Source organism: Salarias fasciatus, chromosome 7, assembly GCF_902148845.1.
Source record: "Salarias fasciatus chromosome 7, fSalaFa1.1, whole genome shotgun sequence".
NCBI classification, from domain to species: Eukaryota; Metazoa; Chordata; class Actinopteri; order Blenniiformes; family Blenniidae; genus Salarias; species Salarias fasciatus.
The window spans coordinates 30,236,592-30,255,696 of record NC_043751.1 but is presented as its reverse complement, the minus strand read 5'-3'; the positions used below and the strand labels follow the sequence as shown (position 1 = coordinate 30,255,696).

The following is a 19,105-nucleotide window of genomic DNA, read 5'->3' as shown; positions in this document are numbered from 1 at the left end:
ATTAAAGTGATGTTAATTGCTGAGGTGAGAGATATTGGAGATAAAGTAGGCTGAGATGTCTGGAAATGTAGTGAGAGTTGATAGACAGGACGAAAAATGAAGAAAGTCGATATGCTGTGAGGACAAATGAATAAAGCAGCTTTAACTAGAAGGAGGACGATTTCCTTTTAAAGGATCTGTAGATTCACACGTTTGCAGTAATTTTCTCAGTCGTTGGTTGATCTGAGCTCCACCTTCATGCGATACGGTCTGGGTGTCAGGGTGATCCCAAAGGCAGGAGTGAAGTCTGGTTCTCCTGCGTCTTCAGGCCAGATGAACTTGAACTTCCTCAGCAGAGTGACCAGGATGAGGAAGAGCTCCATGCGAGCCAGACCCTCTCCGAGACACATCCGAGGACCTGAGACGCAGAAGAAAATGGAGAAGAGTCGTCTGATTTGACTCTCTCAGTCATAAATGAAGGTGTTCATGCAGTCGTACCTGCAGAGAAAGGCATGAAGGCCTCCGGTTTGAAGAATTCTCCTTTGTCATTGAGGAAGTTTTCAGGGTTGAATTCATGAGGGAACTTCCACTGGCCTTCCTCGTTCAGCACCGAGGTCAAGTTCTGAATGATCATGGTTCCCTGAAGAGGAAAAAAAATCATGATGGATTTTTTCGCTTTCGATTTGAAATGTTTCTAAACAGTAATCCATTACCTTTGGAAGTGAATACCCCATGAGTTCTGTGTTTTTGGTGGTACAGTGAAAAACACTGAGCGGAACAGTGTTGGACATTCTCTGAATTTCATGGATCACAGCCTGAAAACAGAAACTTATTATTAGCTGCTGTCGCAAATCTTCATCAGAGGAAAGTAAAAACATGGCAGCAAAGCCCTCAGCACTTTCTCTCCTACAGATTTTAGCCAATAGTCTCAAAATTTTAACTGATTGAGCCGCAGAAGTCCCATATTCTTATTTTTAAATGAGTGAAAAGGTCATGAGAGTAATTCACAAAACATTTTCAAACAGAAAAAATGGTAAATGGACTACACTTATATAGCGCTTTTACACTGCATTGACAGAGCCCAAAGGACTTTACACTGCGTTACCACATTCACCCATTCATACACCAGTGGAGGCGGCTGCCATGCAAGGTGCTCAGTCCATCCACTGGAGGCAATTTGGGGCTCAGTGTCTTGCCCAATGACACTCCAACATGCAGAGATAAGAATTGAACTAACAACCTCCCGACTGCAAGACGACCGCTCTCCCCACTGAACCACAGCCGCCCCTCACAAAGCACTGAATACCTCACTCCCAGGGAACATTCAAAAACTGTTTCTGAAACTCAATGGAGGAAGGAACTAAACTGTCAGCATCCATTAAAAACATTTAATATTTCAATGTGCAGAGTGAAACTGTGGAACGGACTTTCAGGGGAGGTCAGGAACAGTCCAACCATGAAGATCGAACAGAAGGTACAAACAAACGTTGTCCAACTCCCCAAAGACATCGAACCGTGGAGGTGGAACGGCGACTGTTTCTAAAAACTGTAAGAAGTGGAAACCCCAACTGTGAGCCTGCCGGCTGCGAGTGAGGGACTGGACTGCTGCAGCTGTCATGCAGCCTCGTCTGGTGTGGTCAAAGCGGAAACGCAAACCATCACTAAACGCTTAATTACTTTAACAGAAAAGGCGCTAACGGAAAAAATAGAAAGCCTGCTAAAAAAAAGAAAGTCCAACCTGAACATGTAATCTAAAAACAACAATTAGACAATATGAACCAGAACTGCATTATCATCTCAACGAATACAAGATACTGTGCTGTTTGAGCAAAGGAAACACATGAGTCTGTTAAATTATTTACCTCCAGAGGAAAAGGAAAAACCTGAAGTATGGTTCAATGCAAAACTGTTGGCTGGAAATAAATTTATGGAGGATGTGAACAAGTGGTTTAAAACAATGGTGCTCTCAGGCCTGCTGAAAATGGGAACACTGAGGATTGTGTTGAGAGTGAAGTGAGCCCCTGTGACGACATCTCCAACGTGTTAACTAGTGTTTCCAGTTAAAAATCTCACGGCAGAAATCGTACAATCTCAAGAAGCAGTAGATCTCCTGTTGCATCAGTGCGCCTGCAGGCTGAGGCAGAGAGAGCTGCTCTGGAAGCTGCAGCTGCAGCCTCACAGGAGAAACACGCTCTGGAGCTCCAGGAGCTGAGAACGTAAGAAAGTCAAGCTTTTCGCAGATAAGGGACCTTTGCGACCTTTTGCCCCAGGACCTCCAAAAAGGCAGGGAGGGAGCTGGACAGCCATCTCTAACAGCCAACGGAAGGAGGCCTCAGACCAAGGCAGTTTTTAGGCTCCCCAGAAAAAGAATTTGGCTTTTTCAGAATCAGTTTCACCACATGTCACTCACCTCACTCACAGCATGTTTGAAGTATCTGGGGACCGAGCCACATTTAAGTGAGAGATTTATCAATTTCACAGAACAAAGAGCAACAATGTGAAAAACATTTAGGAAAAGTAGAGCAGGCACAACGTCAGCAGGGCTCAATGAGGGTTTCATCCTGCAGACTGAAGGCTTCACATCCTGCAGGCTGACAGGAGAGAAGGAGGACCAGGGGTGCGAGGGAGATGGCAGAGCAGGTAAACTCTGTGGGAGGTTTGATATCAGCCCTGATTTCATGAATTTCACAGTACGTGTCTGTGTTTCCACACAGTGAGCAGAAGGTGACAACATGAAAGTTTAAATAAAATACAGCAGTGATCACTTATGTGAAAGTCTTCCACACTCATGGAATCAATATTTAGGCCATGGCATAACACCAAGTCCAAAGTGTGGCCTTTAACACGAGTCAGGCTGAATAAAATCAAAGGAGTAAATAGTTATCAGTTCAGCTGCCACAGTACAAGATGGGTCATCAATGTGGAGATTAAAGTTTCAAAGGATTAACAGGTTCTCCAGTCTAATTATCAGGCTGAGAACTTGATGTAGTAATGAATTATGCCTGTAGAGGCACCGTCACGACTCCTGATGGGAAGTCAGCCCCAGCTGGTATAAACTGGAGAGGAAGCTTTGAGATGACAGTGAGTGAGAACACAGCGAGAGGCCAGTCAGATGGGAGATGACAGCAGGTTACAATCCAACAGAGAAAAAGACGCAGAGTCCTCAGTCAGTCCAGCCATGATCGAGGAGAGGAAGAAGGGAGGGAGACACCGCGATGCAGGTCCACGTCTGAGGACCAACTGGACCGTATGGGGTGCCTCAGGTCAGCTGATCAGCTGCTCCTGGAGGTACCGAGTTCCAAGCATGAGCTCGGAGGGGACAGAGCTTTTTCTGTTGCTGCCCCTAAGCTGTGGAATGAGCTTCTACTGCACATCAGGCAGGCCCCCTCACCGTCTATTTTTAAGAGATCTTAAAACATATTTTTATTCACTGGCTTTTAACTCAGCTGGAGACTTTGCTCCTGCTTTTACTGTTTTATCAATGTCTTTTATTGTTTATCTTGCTCTGACTGTATTTTGTCTTTGCACTTTTTTATAACTATGTACAGCTCTTTGTGCCAACTGTACTTGTTTGAAAATGCTTTAGAAATGAAGTTCAGTAGAGGTACAGGGAGGACGAGCAATGGAACATGCACTGGGTTTTTCTGTTCCCCCATTCTGTTCATTTACATTTTCTTTGCAGTTATTTAAGTTTATGATGTTTATGAGGATGTGATTGGTTAAAAAAAAAACGCAGGATGCAAACAGACTGAAGAGGGGGTTGGGCTTAATAAGTCGATGATTCTTCTGACTCCTTTTAAAAAAAAAACTAATTTGCAGTGTATTCATTGGACTAATTATTTCGTTAATATCTATTATGTTTGAAAAGAAATAATAATAAGGAGACATATCTCTGGTACCTGAACATAAGGCATTTTATGTCTGTCCTCAAAAGTGACCCGAGCCTTCCCTTCCAGCACCTGATCAATCTCCCGCTGACATCTTTCTGTAAGATAAAATAGAGATTACATTGAACATTTCAAGTAATTAGACGGAGGCAGCACAGGGTTTCACAGGGGTTCAAGGGTTTTATGTATAAAGGTCAGACTGAAGCAGAGGTTACCAAGCAGGAGCAGGCAGAAAGCAATCTGAAAGACCAGCGAAGACTGAAAAACCAGAAAACACATAGAGAGGACAGGATGAAGTGCAGGAGGTCTGCATGTGAAATGAAACAGAACATCTGGCACAGCTGGACAGAGGAGACACTCATATGTCACGTGTCAAAATGTGGACCACACGTTGAATTTTAACATCTTTACGTTCGCTGCAAAATGTCCCAGTTGAAACCAATCAGACAGTAAGCAGCTCTGTTTTGTGTTCTTCTGACGATGCAAAACACCTGGAGATTTCACTCAGCATTTGTTCTGGGAATTTGATTTTAAGCACCGGGACGTTTTCCACCACAAGACACGGCACTTGCACCGGGACAGGACAAACAATAGATTAAACCAACAACATCTCAGGATCACATCGTCTGAGGCCTCATTTATAAAACGTCCTGTCGGATCATTTATCCTGCACAACGGACACTTTGGTGTTTATTAAATCCTAAAAAGTATGTGAGCCCAAAACGGGGAAATGTGTGACAGAATGTATTCAGATTTATAAAACTGTGCACACACACTTAGATGCACTTTTACTTTTATAAATCATAGTGAACTTGGAAAGTTGCAGGTGGAATATAACTCATGTCCCACCCTTGATACGTCCACTTTCTACCATAATGGCCAATGCAAAGTAGCTCCTGAATATTCTGTCTGCTGATCAATGGACTTTTATGCTCATTGGTGGCAGAGAGGACAAGGAACATTTAACAGAGAGTGGAATAGAAGAGCTTGTTGTGGAGGTGGAGGAAGGAAATTTATATTATCTGCTGGCGACACTGGAATCACTCAAAAGAAAGAGGAGTGAGCGGCAGCATGTGGTCAGCTGAGAACAGCGAGAGAGCCACAGAGTGACAGAGGTGGAGAAGAAGCGGCATGGCAGGTGGAGGCCAGGCTACACCCAAACCCACACCACTGTTCACCCAGACAGTCTCCATCCTTGCGACGGGCAGTGTGTGATAAAGTGTCTTTCTCCTCTGCTCCTCAACATCACAGAACATTTGTGAATTATCACTCTGACCAGAGTTTTCAGATATTGTTTTCGATGATTGCACGGTTGCATTTACATGTAAATACGAGGCCAAAACACACAAAAACTTTCACCATTTTCATTCATCTCCACTGTCATGTACTAATAGTACCAGCAAGAATTTACATCGCTTTCACCCCTGGGAAACAGACATATAAACACGCACAGGGAGGAGGAGCTGACAGATAGAATAATTGAAAATGTGGTAAATGGACTACACTTGTATAGCGCTTTTTACCCTGCATGACAGAGCCCAAAGCACTTCACACTGCAATATCACATTAACCCATTCACACCATACTGGGTGGTGGTAAGCTACTATTGTAGCCACAGCTGCCCTGCGGCAGACTGACAGAAGCGAGGCTGCCAATCTGCGCCATCAGCCCCTCCAACCACCAACTATTCACTCTCGCATGACATTCACACTTCGGCTGAATCCCATTTCACCCCTGAGCCCTTCCCCTTGGCCCTTCCCCTCGTTTTGCGCGTTCACGTGGAGGGGTAGGAGTGTCCCAATTGTCATTATGACGGAGGGGTAGGGCCAAGAAGGAGGGCCAGTCACCCCTCCAAAAGGAGATTCTCGAGAGGCACACTCCAAACGGAGGGGTATCGGCCGATGGCGAGGGGCGCTTGTTCTTTCAGCTGAGATCATGCCTGGCGGGCGGGGTTAGTTCACTTCCGCATTGACGGGAGTGATCGTTTCCACACCCGCGCATTCCAGGCGAATTCCAAACACAACAGATAGACGATTATTTTCAATAAACTGGTTTCTTCAACACGGCCCGCCTGGAATGCGCGGGTGGGAAACGAGCGCCCCCGCCAATGCGGAAGTGAACTAACACCACCCGCCACTGACGGTCCAGGCGAACAAAACAAGCGCCCCTCGCCACCGGCGCCACTGGATGACAGATTTCTCAGAAAGCCTTCCAAGATCGGCAAGATGGCGGTGTCCGCAACGAAAGACGTTCATAAATGTCAGTATTTTGTCAATTAATAAAGTTTTAAAATGTAAGAAAAACATTCTTCTTCGGCAGATAATTGTCGCATCTGCCTACGTCATCGGCAGTGGCAACTACTGATGACGTACGCGATTGTCGGAGGGGTGTCCCAATTCGGAGGGGTTGACTTTCTCCCCTACCCCTTAGCACTCTGTTTCATAGGCGGAGGGCTAAGGGGTGAAATGGGATTCAGCCTTAGGCAAGGTGGGTGAAGTGATTTGCCCAAGGACACGACAGTTTTATGCCTGCGGGAGCAGGGATCGAACCGCCAACATTCTGGTCATAAGACGACCCACTCTACCAACTGAGCAGGGGAGACACAGACCAGGGGAGAAGGAAGACATGGATATGAGGATCAGTGAGGAAAGGAAAGATCCCTGAACCCTGATATCTGTCCTTGGGTGAGGGTTAAACTTTGAAACTGAAAGGTTTTATGTTCGTCTCAGTCTTGCAGATGTACCTTGTACGTGCGGATTGTTTGTGAGGTAAAGAAAACCACTCAGCAGGGTGTTGGAGGTGGTGTCGGTCCCGGCGATGTAAAGATCCTGGCCAATCAAATTCAGCTGCTCTTCTGAAAATAAAGAATCATCGAGTCTCTGCAAAAGAAAAGAAAAGAAAACTGAAATCAGGTTATGAGCCAACTTTAGTGGTTGTGTGATGTTGTTCAAACTGCTGCAGCTAACACACACCTTGTCCATTTCATCCAGGTAACAGTCAATGAAGTCTCGAGGCTCTCCGGGGACTCTGGTCTTCTTGTGCTCAGTAACTAAATCCCCAATAGCAGCCACTATTCTCTGAAAAACATCACAGATTTGCATTTTAAAAGGGTGTTCATGGTAACAGGCGATGTGTATGGTTCAAACTGATTGTTAGCATTACCTCTGCATTTTTAATGCCCTCTTGGAAGGGTAGCGGCAGGTTACGAATGAAGGGAAAGGAATCATACAGCTGGTAAAATAAAGGAGATGAGAAAAGATTATCATATCCTTCGTGTGTGTGTGTCTGTGTGTGTGTGTGTGTGTGTGTGTGTGTGTGTGTGTAACATCTGTCAGTCAATTGAAAGATTTTACTCTGTATAAATACACAGGAGGCTCTTTATTCACATAAATGCACTGCTGACAGAACATGAGTTTTTCCATTTACTTCAAACAGTCCAGCTTTATTTATATTTTGCCACTGTGGAAAGGAGAAAGTCCCGATTAAAAGGAGGAAACCTGCAGAACCAGGCTCAGAGGTGGCAGCTTTCTGCTATTCTGCTTTGGTTTCATGTTGCACATCAGTCATGGAACGGCTGTAGACTCTGCTTTAACTCACCATCGACCAAGGACCATTGATGAGCTTGGTAATCTCAACAACAGACTGAATTATCACTGTGACAAAGTTGTTGTCATAGTCGTAGCGTGTACCAAACAGAACCTGGCAGATGATGTTTGACGCTGCCTTGTGAAACATGCGCTCAGGACTCATGGTTTCACCTGTAAAGATCATTGACATTGAAGCATGAAGGGCTTTTGTGCAGGAACGGAAAATAGAATTAAATCAAGTGTTGTGAATCACGTATCAGATTATTAGTTATGTTTCTGTTATTGCCCATGGATGACCTACCAATGTTGCTCTCCAGAGTTTTGATGAGGTACTGAATCTCCCCATGAATCCGGTCCTCCATTGAGGTCCTCCCCATCCCGAAGTTTCTCAGAGTCATCAGAGCAAAGCGACGGTGCTCCTTCCAACTCAACCCATAGTTGGCCAGAGCCACTCCTACAACGGTTAAAGATTATTATTATTATTTTTATTTTGAAAAGAAAATGCAATAGGCACATATTACAATCATGCAACTTCTGTGAAGAAACTCCTCAGAACATGATCATTTGGCACAATAAAACACAAAAGAGCAAATGCTGACAAATTTGTCCACATTGTCCATTTGTAGAAATTAAAATTAACCTTTAGCCCGACTTCGATCAGCTTCAGAAAAAAACACATTCACATTACAACTCATGGTTTTTTTCGACCTTGTTTCTTCCGCTAAGATACACTGCTGCCTTTGCTTGTCTGAGAATTAAGTTAAAAAGTTAACATTTTAGTTTGTTTCCTTGATCATGCCTGCAACCTATGATGCCCATGTTTTTGGACAAGATTTCCCCAGGAGACAATGAGAAACTGCGGGAGCAGAATGGACAGTTGTTCTTCACTGCAGGACGTGTTGTAGAAACAAGAGTTTACAGCGATGGCACCATGCAGCACCCTTCACGGGAGATCTCCAACCTTTTTGGTCAACAGTGGTTTATAAAGTTCTGTCCATACAGGTTTGACATTTTCTGGAAGACCCAAATGTGAGAGAGACAGTAAAGCCTGACGAAGTTGAAACCCGGCTCATTGATTGCACCAGACCGAAAGCAAAACTCCCACCGCAGCTGTCCGGGCCGCAAGCAACCCAGATAGTCCTCTGCCCATCAGCCAGCCATGTAACAGACTGAGCAAAACTTCCAGATGAGAAGCCAGCATAGCTCAGACCAGGACCACATGGATCCAGGACCTGACCCAGTGTAGTGAGCAGAACAGAGAACCCGGTCCAGGACCGAAGCTCCAACTTCAGGCTCCACATCAAAGCGTCCCCCAAACACGACAGGCTGGTATATTTGTAATTTTTGAACCCATGACGTTCTCCATGCAAGGTGAGAGCACAAACCGCCTTCTTATCTTCAGTCAAATCAGATTATTGAAAAACTAAATGAACTATATGTAGCAGCAGAGAGGCGTCTGCTCTATGTACTGTGTGCAGGGTGCTGCTGATTGGCTGCCGATGAGGTGACCCAGTAGCCTGAGCTCTGGCGCTTCATTTTGTTGAGGCTGTTTGATTGACAGGTGTGGCTGCACTGCTTCACCTCGCTGGCTGCTTCATTTCATTAATTGTGCCTACAGAGGGTGCATGTTTGCAGGGCGTGCTCCCCTCTTATGTGCTGCTGCACTGACCGACCGTGGCAGGTATCCTCTTTTTGCAGTGCCGTAGATGCTAACAGGTGGCTAATGCTTGGCTGTGTGTTTTCCATAAATGCCCGGTGACTCAAGATGTTCTTTATTTCTTTTGGTGGATCCCTCCCCTGCACGGGCTTGTGTCCATCCAGTAGGCCTCAGCCAAAGAAAAATTCCCATTTTCACCGAGAGTGTGAATTTGAATACAAGTTTGTTATTTTTAATATTAAGATGTTTAATCAAACTGTATTTTTACATTTGGAATTATGCCTCTATTGAGCCACAAACTTGTGTATCTTTTTAATTTAATTCCAGAGGTAAAATTCCCAGGGTGGCGTTGTTGTGCTTCTTAATACATTCTCCCAACAACAATTCACTCTGTCCTCACTACACATACAAACACACAAACAAACAAAATAATATCATGCTCCCACAGGAGATGAGGCTCAGCTATATACAAATATAGAGTTGATAAATACATCAACCTTTTTTCATGGTGATAGCATTGATGAACAGGTCTTGGGGTCGTCCAGCAAATTCCACCCCCTTGGTCACTATGGCCTCCTTCATGACCTTTAACCCACTGATGACAACAGCTGGATTGGAACCGATGAACAGACTGTAGACATTTCCATAAGTTCTCCTCAGCTGTGAAGCACAAGAACAATATCCCAGTTTGGAAGTTTCAAATTAAAGGTTTAACAACAAAATTCATGACTTTTATCATTCTTCAGTTCAAGATTGAATGAACATTATGAATATGGTTCGATGAATTCCGGATGACCACCAGAAGGCGGTGCTGGGTCGCACGGAGCACGGACTGTCGGGACCTTGTCAGAAAATTTAAATGTTCTAGTACAGAAGAGGGAAACATAGTTTCAGATCATTTTCTTATAATTTACCCTCCACATTTGATGATGATTCAGCTTATTAATCTGTGTGTGTGTGTGTGTGTGTGTGTGTTTTTTGTTTGTTTTTTTACTTTTGATTCCCGAGTGGAGCAGTAGAATAAAATTATTAGCAGACCGTGAGAAATAAAGACTACTTTTTTTAAATCGCCAGATATCATTCTTTTTGTCCACAGATTGGATAGTTTAAACCAGAATGAAAACACGTTGAGCTTTGATTAGGTAAGTTTCATTATATGTCCGCTCTGTCTCTGAAGGCACGGAGTCAGCGGAAAGTTCTGTTGTATTATTTTTTCTTCCGTGTTCTTCCGTGATGGTTAATAATGGAGATGAATTAAAACATTGGGATTATTGCAGGACTGGCGGAGATGCAGATGAATGTATTAAATAGGAGTTTGAGTCTGAATCGAGGAAATACAGTTCATTGAGGAGCGATAAAGTTATTGAGGAATAACCACTCACTTTGTGCACGGAGCTCTGGCTTTTCTGTTTCACTGTCATATATAGTGAATATATTTAACAGACATATATTCTTGTCTCCAGCTCCGACAGCTGAGCGGGGATTTTTTTTAAGCAGCAGCACCTTGGTGAGACGGAGCTGTTCAGCCAATCAGGGAGCTCTATTCCGAGGGCGTCGACAGGTCGACACCGAGCTGATCAGCCCCTCTCGGAGCGCACCACACACTACAGGATGTGCGATCGGAAATATTAAACATGTTCACGATCTACGATCTCCCCTTCCGACGCCTCCCGAGAGGCTCCGACCGGAAAAAATCTCTCGGAACACACCGCACACTACACAAAGATCGGACCCGAACTCATTTGCATACTCCCGACAGTCGGACCCTGTCAGCTTCGATCGGGAGGAAAAGATCGGAGCAGAATTCGGCCCGATCATCCCGTAGTGTATACCAGCCTTTAGAATGGGTCACATTTTATGCCCAAGATTTCACGTCATATACTTTTATTTTCCACTTTAGCAACGGCTGAAAACAGAAAGCAAATGGTTACACTTTATACTTAATTCATTTGTTGATTGTTTACAGCAGTCTGAACTCTGGACATCTTTAAATGAGTGTGTATTTAAGTATCTGTGTTGGTAGATTTTTAGTTTTTTTGGTGATTTTTGAAGTCCAATTGCAAGACATCCTTTACAAGTAAACAGTTCTGAAGCAAATATATTTGACTGAATTTACAATATGCTCAGCTATTCTGATTTTAATTAGTAAAAAATTTATGGTGGTAGCTTTTATAGTGCATGAGATATTTTTACAATCAACAAACCTGTATGAGGGTTCCCACAGGAACAATACAAAATGGCATAAAGTACCTAGAAATGTGTCTATATACTTGAATTATGTGTACATATTTGATTGTGCATATCTACAAATGCCACACAAGCAGCTGTCAAAATCTTCACGCCATTTTGGTTCTTGCTGCCCAATCCTTCCAAAACAAAAGACAGATACCAGGTAATAGAGTATTATAGTAGTAAGATAGTTCAGATTTTGATTACAGGTACTTTGATGAAGGTTTGGGTAAATGAACCACCAACCATTTTAGTAAATAAAGAAATCCAGGACTCTGGGTGACCTTCGGACAGACAAGGTTTTTGTTTATTTTTCAGTTCAGTTTTATCTGAGTGCATGGTTTAATCAATTGAGATATTGTTCTTTTAAAACTTTTGTGTCTTTTAACTTTTCTTTATCCTGCCATGAGAGCCGTGATTGATGGGAACGCTTGTCAACAGGTACACATTTTATTTTAACTCACACACACATAGTTTTTTTTTTCAACATCTTCAAAATCACCCTTTCTTAAAAGATTTTTGCCATTTATGTCATGAAATGAACACATGATACAGTAATGATATATTTACTTTTTAAACACAAAACTACAAACCGCTATATATATTCTACTCAGAGGCAAACTTCTCAGCAGTGATACCTGAGACTCATGAACAGCTTTGAATCAGCTGGCTGTTTGTTCTGAGAGGACAGTGGGAAAAGCTCCAAGTGTGCAGAATCTCAACTTCATATCAACACATACTTTTAAAAAAGCATAAAAAACATTCAACAGAGCATGGCTTCTGTGTGAATAATGCTCGAGGACAAATGCAAAGCAAAATGTTTTTTAAAAAAATTTGAAACATTTTACCTTACCTTCTCAACATACTTCACGGGATCCTCCAGGCTCAGCTGTAAAAGGTTTCCCAATATGGGCAGAGCAAAGGGCCCTGGAGGAAAGTTCCTGGGCCTCCGGGTTTTGATAATTAAAAAGTAAAGGCATACTAATAGCAGGACGACTGAGACAAACATTATGGTGGAATGAACTGAACAGATTACTTGGTGATCAGGCTTTAAAAGAGGCGCTCCAATCTCAGCCCTGCCTCCGCTTATCAGGCTGTGTGTTCGATATCCTCACATACCATTTGCCAAGTCCACTTTAGTTCCACCACTTTAGCACTGTTCAATGAAGTCTCCATCAGAGAAAGCTTCACTGCGATGAGCTGAGTGGCCTTCCAGCTGGCTATTGAAGCATTTTCCTGGATTTTTTGAACACTTAAACACTGTCGCTGACCTTGCAGAGCACCTGTCATTTGCTTTACTTTTTGCTCTCTCTCAGAACCAGTGGAGGATGGGTACAGCTGATGTTTGGTTTCGTAGTGTCTGTGTGTATTATGCTTTGATCACTGCCACAGCTTCATTGCAAATCAAACAAACACTTTTGTCTTTGAATTCTTTAAATATTCATCGACCCACCATGTCTGAAACTTTTTGGACTCACTTTGTATCTTGCATCTCTGTGGTTCAGCCATGTTTGGTAACCTATAGTAATTGTTTGCAGTCGGTGTCTGGCACCATCCCCCAGGGACCCCTTGACAGAGCTGAGAGGCGGCTCTTCAGATGCCGCTGATTGAGGCAGAGGCTGCAGCCACGCATCTGATGGAGGCAGAATCAAGACGACGGCGCCTTGGACGCTGCTGATGGATACTAACTGGGATACTAACATCAGGGACTTAAGAACCGGTGTCAGAGATTGAATTACGTGGCTCCCCAGCCCCGGCGCAATCCTGCAAATGTTCTCTATCACAGCCTCTATGCCGGCTTCCTGACTGGTAATTCTGGCCCACATCAGAGTCGAACACAGGAACTGGATGGTCGGAGGACTGCGGACCCTTCCATGAAGTAGGACGCATCAGGCTCCCCGGAGTTCAATTTCAATTTCAATTTTATTTTTGTATAGCCCAGTATCACAACAACAGTTGCCTCAGAGGGCTTCAAGATGTTACATTGATTGGTAAAAATAAAAACAATGAATAAGCATAATATTAATATGTCAAATTCAGTAACGAGACAAAACGAAGCAACCACCGCCTCAGACCCTCACATCCGGCAAGAAAAAAATCCAAAAACCCAGTGGGAAAAGAAGAAATCTTGGGGAGAACCACAGTATGGAGGGATCCCTCTCCCAGGGACGGACAGCTTTGGCAACAGCTAGCATGAGACAATAAGAAGTAAAGCCTAGGACTATGTTGAGTACAGTCCGTTGGACGGTCCAGCACAGGAACTACGGATCCCAGAGGTAGAACTGAAGCCAGTCCGCGGGCAGGACCGACAGGAGTGTCCTCCCGGTCCGGCCGAAGCTTGTTCGTAGGCCCTCGTGATAGTGGAGTCAGCAACTGAAACTCAAGAAGACTCCCCCTCGAAGGGGGGGACAGCAGGTGAAAGCAATGAACGGACTAAAGGGAATAACATTCAGACATTAGAGGATAGGACTCAGTGCACCGTACTTCCCACAGCATTCTAGCTCCTAGAGCAGCTTTGTGGATAGTTTAGTATTTAAACTAGTATTTAGTTAGTATAGTTTAGATAGTTCAGTTTTGTTTAATTTAGTTTGGTTTAGTTTGGTTTAGTTTAATTTAGTTTGGTTTAGTTTAACTTAGTTTGGTTTAGTTTAGTTTAGTTTAGACCCCCTAGCTGACCTGATCATAGGCTGCATCGAAGAGAAACGTCTTGAGCCTAACCTTAAATGTGGAGACTGTGTCTGCCTCTTTGACACCACTTGGAAGCTGGTTCCATAAAAACGGTGCCTGATAGCTAAAGGCTCTTCCACCTAATGTCCATTTAGAGACCCTAGGAGTCACCAGTAACCCTGCATTTTGAGAGCGGAGTGCTCTGATTGGTTGATAAGGCGTTAAAGCATCTTGAAGATAGGTCATAGCCATCCCATTTAGGATTTTGTAAGTGAGGAGAAGGATTTTAAATCTAACTCTAAACTCGATAGGAAGCCAGTGAAGAGATTTTAGAACGGGAGTAATGTGTTCACGTCTTCTAGTTCCGGTTAATAATCTGGCGGCCGCATTTTGAACCAACTGAAAGTTTTTTAACGCTCTTTTTGGGCAGGCTGCAAGAAGGGAGTTGCAGTAGTCCAGTCTAGTGGAAACAAATGCATGGTTGAGTTTTTCTGCATCGCTTCTAGGTAAAATGTTTCTTATTTTAGCTATGTTGCACAAGTGGAAATATGCTGTTTTACAAGCCAGGTTGATGTGTGCTTTAAAGGAGATATCCTGATCAAATAAGACCCCGAGGTTCCTCACAGTAGAGGAGGAGGATACACTGACGTTATCTAAGGTGATAATCTGTTCAGATAGACACTCTCTCAGTTTATGGGGGCCTAGTATAATGACCTCTGTTTTGCCAGGATTAAGACGGAGATAGCTCGTAGTCATCCAGGATTTAATTTCTCTGATACAGTCACTGAGTCTGTCTATTTAATTAGTTTGATCAGGTTTCATAGATAAATACAATTGTGTGTCATCTGTATAACAATGAAAATTGATATCGTGGCTTCTAATTATGTTCCCTAAAGGAAGCATATACAACAGAAATAAAATTGGCCCGAGCACGGACCCTTGAGGAACCCCATAGCTGACCTGGGAGCACGGTGAGGACTGTTGGTTAACGTGAACAAATTGGTACCTATTAGATAAATAGGATTTGAACCAGCAGAGGGCTTTTCCTCTGATGCCAACCTCACATTCTAACCTCTGCAGGAGAATATTGTGGTCAATTGTATCAAAAGCTGCACTGAGGTCTAAGAGAACCAGGACTGAGACTCGACCTGCATCAGCCGCCAATAGCAAGTCATTAGTGACTTTAACTAACACAGTTCCAGTGCTGTGATAAGCTCTATATCTGATGGGAGTTGCGTTGATCCCATCGACCTCCAACCCCTGTTCCTCGAGTTCAGCTCGAATCAGCTCCAAGTCCAATGGATTCATGGACTGGTTTGTTTTGCCAGGTGAACCCAAATGTAGACTGGAGGTAATGAGGAGCCAAGCAGGATTTTATTCAGGGCAGACAAGTCCAGACAGAGTATCCAAAGCTAAAGTCACAGTCCAAACCCAGAGGCAGAATAACAGGCAGGCATCAAAGGAGAAGAACTCCCACAGGCCATAAACATGCATGTGAGGTCAGTTTTAAATTGAAGTGAATGTGAGTGTGTGGTTGTCTGTCCCTCGGATATATCCACTGTCTGCTGAACATCCACCGTAAACAGCTAAACATGGAGGATGTTGTAGGACTCGGAGGCTCTCATTTTCACCCGACGGATAATAGCGTGCACAATTAAGGGGGCGTGGCTTGGTCGCTCATGAAAGCAGAGGGAGGGCAGAACCTCGAGACGTTGGATTAAAAAAAAAACCTCTCTTTCAAAACTCCAGACACGAGCTTTAAATGTGTCAGTCTGGTTCGATACAATATAGTATTAGCATAAAGCAACATAAAAATTAGGCTCCGCCTTCGTCTCATAGACCCCCATGTTATCTGAAAAAGTACCGGTCAGCTTCAGCCAATAGAGTTCGAACTTCCGCTTTGTCATGCTGTCAATCAACGTGCGGAGCAGCCAGAGAGCACGCGCACTCGCCCAGGCAGAGGAGAGTTAGCTGCGCAGCAGCCACCGCGCTTCCCTCGGATATATCCGCTGTCTGCTGAACATCCACCGTAAACAGATAAACATGTAGGATGTCTTGGGGACTCGAAGGCTCTCATTTTGACACCACGGGTAATGCGCGTGCACAATTAAAGGGGCGTGGCTGGGTAGCTCATGAAAGCAGAGGGAGGGCGGAACCTCGAGACGTTGGATTAGAAAAACTCTCGCTCTTTCAAAACTCCAGACACAAGCTTTAACTATCCACTCATTAAAAGAGTCTTTTTGAACTTGGTGCTCTATAAAATCAACTCACCATGACATGTTTCTTCTTCTCCATACGTATTGGACTTGTGATACATTCTAATATATTTTTCACGACTATCGACATGTTTTCCACCACTTTAAACTCCAGATTCTTGTCAAAGTATAGAGCCACACCACCTCCACTCTTGTTCTGTCTGTTTCTATGTGTGGCAAAGTGGGGAATCTAAATATTATATAGGTGTTGCCAGACAACGCCACCTGGGGAATTTCACCCCAGGAAATAAACTAAATTGTTAAAAAGGCTACACAGGTTCGCCGGATGACAAAAAGGAGTACAGAGGTTCCAGGTGAAAATAATTTATTCTATTCCTCGTTAAGTTCAGTTACATTCGTTCAAGTTATTGTTTCAAACAAAAACACTTAATTGACAGGAGCGCGCGCATCATTCCGGTCCAAAGTCCCATGCGTGTTTGGGCTGGCCCACACCAACACGCCACCGTGCGGAGGACACGACACAGGATAACATTTAACATGGCAGCAGCTCCAGGATGGACAAACACAAGGACAAAGACAGCCGTGGTGTGTCTGCGCTGGAAACAGGGCTCGAACAGGGCAGAACCTAATAAGAAAAGGATTTGTTACAGCCTGCACACCTGTTGATTACCAGAAAGTTAAACAATAACATACTGCTTCCGACTTCCGTTAGCGGGACAAATGCTCAGACCAGCACCGGACCATCGGGACCCACGCGCCCGATCTACAACTGCTGCGGCATGCGCTTGACGCGCTCCCCCCGGAGCCCTCGCGACACTGCAAGGCGTAACTTTCATCAAAACCAATACGATACATTTCATGTGGGATGTTAGCCTTTACCTGCTCTCACGAACCACCACTACCAGCCAGCACCAACCCGGAAGTGCAAGAACCAGAGGGCGACACAGACGTGGGAGGGGTTTTTATAGTGCCCCCAGCCAATAGGCTGAGACCAACCACAAACACACCCATCCTGCCACATATGCACTAGAATGAGACAGAGGTTCTGAAATGACGTGAAATAGAGCCACTGCTCATTAAGGTAATAATCCTCACCCAGCTCGACAGGTGACACAAATCACAGTAATCAGCAACCAGCCTGCTGCGTCTGCAAACACCGCCCGGCACCGCCCACCTGAAACCGAAGAGTAGAAAAACAAAAACAAGGCTCCAGTGATCCAAAAATGACAGCAGGAGCAAAGAACAAGACAGTCTTTGATTGTCCCGTGATGGACTGGAAACCTGTCCAGAATGAATCCTGTCCTCTCCTGTCCAGGATGGACCCTGTCCTCACCTGTCCTGTCTCCTCACTCATAGTCAGCTGGGATTGGCTCCAGCTCACCCTGCACAGGATGAAGCGATGCAGAGGATGGATGGATTAATAAAAGTGTTTTCTTTCTATTTGGAAATAATATTTTTATGAGATCTGAAACATACAGTAACTCTTTCACTGCTGCCGGTCAAACGATGAATCATTTTGTCTACTTGGGGAAAATATTCCTGATGGAATCAGTATCCAGAACCCTGAGCCTCGCTCGGTAGGAACCTGACTGCACGTTGCTGCAGACAGCTGCCCAGATTTGATCTTGAAATACTGATTATGTCTCTCTGATTGTACATATTATCATTCTGCAGATCATCAAGCAAACCCTGCATTGAGTGTGAGATTCTCAGGTTTTAAAGCGACATGATCTTCCCACATCTCCCAGCCTGACGGGAAGGCTGGTCCAGTCTGGGACCCTCACTGTGGGTCAGTTTGTGAATGCTGTGGGGCCGGACCTGAATGATGCCCAGACCCTGGGCTCTCTGATGGGGATGCATTCTGTCCGGGGGTCCTGGAGGCTCCTGGAGACATGGAAGAATGCATTGGCACTCACAGATAGGAGCCTGCTAACTCTCCCTGGACCCTGCAGATCCCTTCTCTGAGGTCCTGGTGAGTCCGGGGCTGTGGTAACTGTCCAGACCCCTCCTGAAAACCACACAGCCCAAGAAACTGTCCCTGCACAAGGCGAAGATCAGAGAAGTGTGGCGAGTCAACATGAAATCCAGACTCTAGCTTGAGTACCTCTCTTTTCAGCAACACAATGATTTTAATTCTTTTTAAAAGGTCTGGTGTTTTAAGAATATTCTGTGCTGTACAGAAAACAATGAACCGTGTTTTGCACAATATTTAATCTGAATGAATGATTTTTAAAATCTGACACAAACTGTAACACTGATGAGAACTGCTGTCAATAAGTGTACTTTAAAAATCCATGTCCAATGTCTCTCTCTCCGTCTGTTGCTACATTTCTGCTTCTTCCAGAGTATGAATGGGCCACAGTCAGCTGGGCTGCAGTGCCCCCTGAACCGGATAGCCATAAAATGTGTGACAGTTTGATTTAGCTCTTCAAACAAAATAAGAAATGTAATTCACCTTCACAAAATGGATTCAAAAAAGTAATTTAAAGTAAAAATAAGGCAGTGGTGGCCTGGGTTTTAGAGAGGCAGACTTGGGATTTGAAGCTCGGGGCACCACTGTAGCTCCATGAGCAAGACCTTTGACCCCCCTGCAGGTCCCTAGATGCTGCACTGCAACAGCCCAGCGCTTCCAGAAGGACAATGGGTGAAATGAAGGAAGTTCCCTACAAGGGATCAATTGAGTTTTTTAAATTAATTCATTGTGAAAGACTCATGAAGACTGGGATGAAATCCAAAGTTCAGAGCTCTTTATTGCAACTGGGAACAGAATCAAAACAAACGGGGGAAAAAACACAGCTTCAAACATCAAAGGAGACACAACTTTCAATACGAGATATTCAGTTCAAACATAAAGTCATTAAAGTGATGTTAATTGCTGAGGTG

The 19,105-nt window shown here is 44.2% G+C and overlaps 1 protein-coding gene across 1 annotated transcript; it reads right to left on the bottom strand.

The window, feature by feature from the left end:
- Window positions 1-206: 206 nt before the first annotated feature.
- LOC115392366 (cytochrome P450 2J6-like) lies at window positions 207-12,348 on the bottom strand. Its single transcript, XM_030096958.1, has 11 exons — window positions 12,193-12,348; window positions 9,607-9,770; window positions 7,755-7,915; window positions 7,464-7,624; window positions 7,029-7,097; window positions 6,839-6,943; window positions 6,610-6,745; window positions 3,879-3,964; window positions 693-794; window positions 478-619; window positions 207-397 (listed from the first exon to the last, which is right to left on the bottom strand). The coding sequence occupies exons 1-11, from the start codon at window positions 12,346-12,348 to the stop codon at window positions 207-209; spliced, it is 1,473 nt and encodes a 490-aa protein (XP_029952818.1).
- Window positions 12,349-19,105: the final 6,757 nt, after the last annotated feature.

Excerpts from the sequence above, each read along its gene's own strand:
- LOC115392366 (XM_030096958.1), bottom strand. The coding sequence starts at position 12,348 with ATGTTTGTCTCAGTCGTCCTGCTATTAGTATGCCTTTACTTTTTAATT. Across the intron at positions 3,965-6,609 it reads AAACAATCCGCACGTACAAG|AAAGATGTCAGCGGGAGATT; the intron begins GTACATCTGCAA and ends TTTATCTTACAG. Across the intron at positions 398-477 it reads CTTCATGCCTTTCTCTGCAG|GTCCTCGGATGTGTCTCGGA; the intron begins GTACGACTGCAT and ends TCTGCGTCTCAG.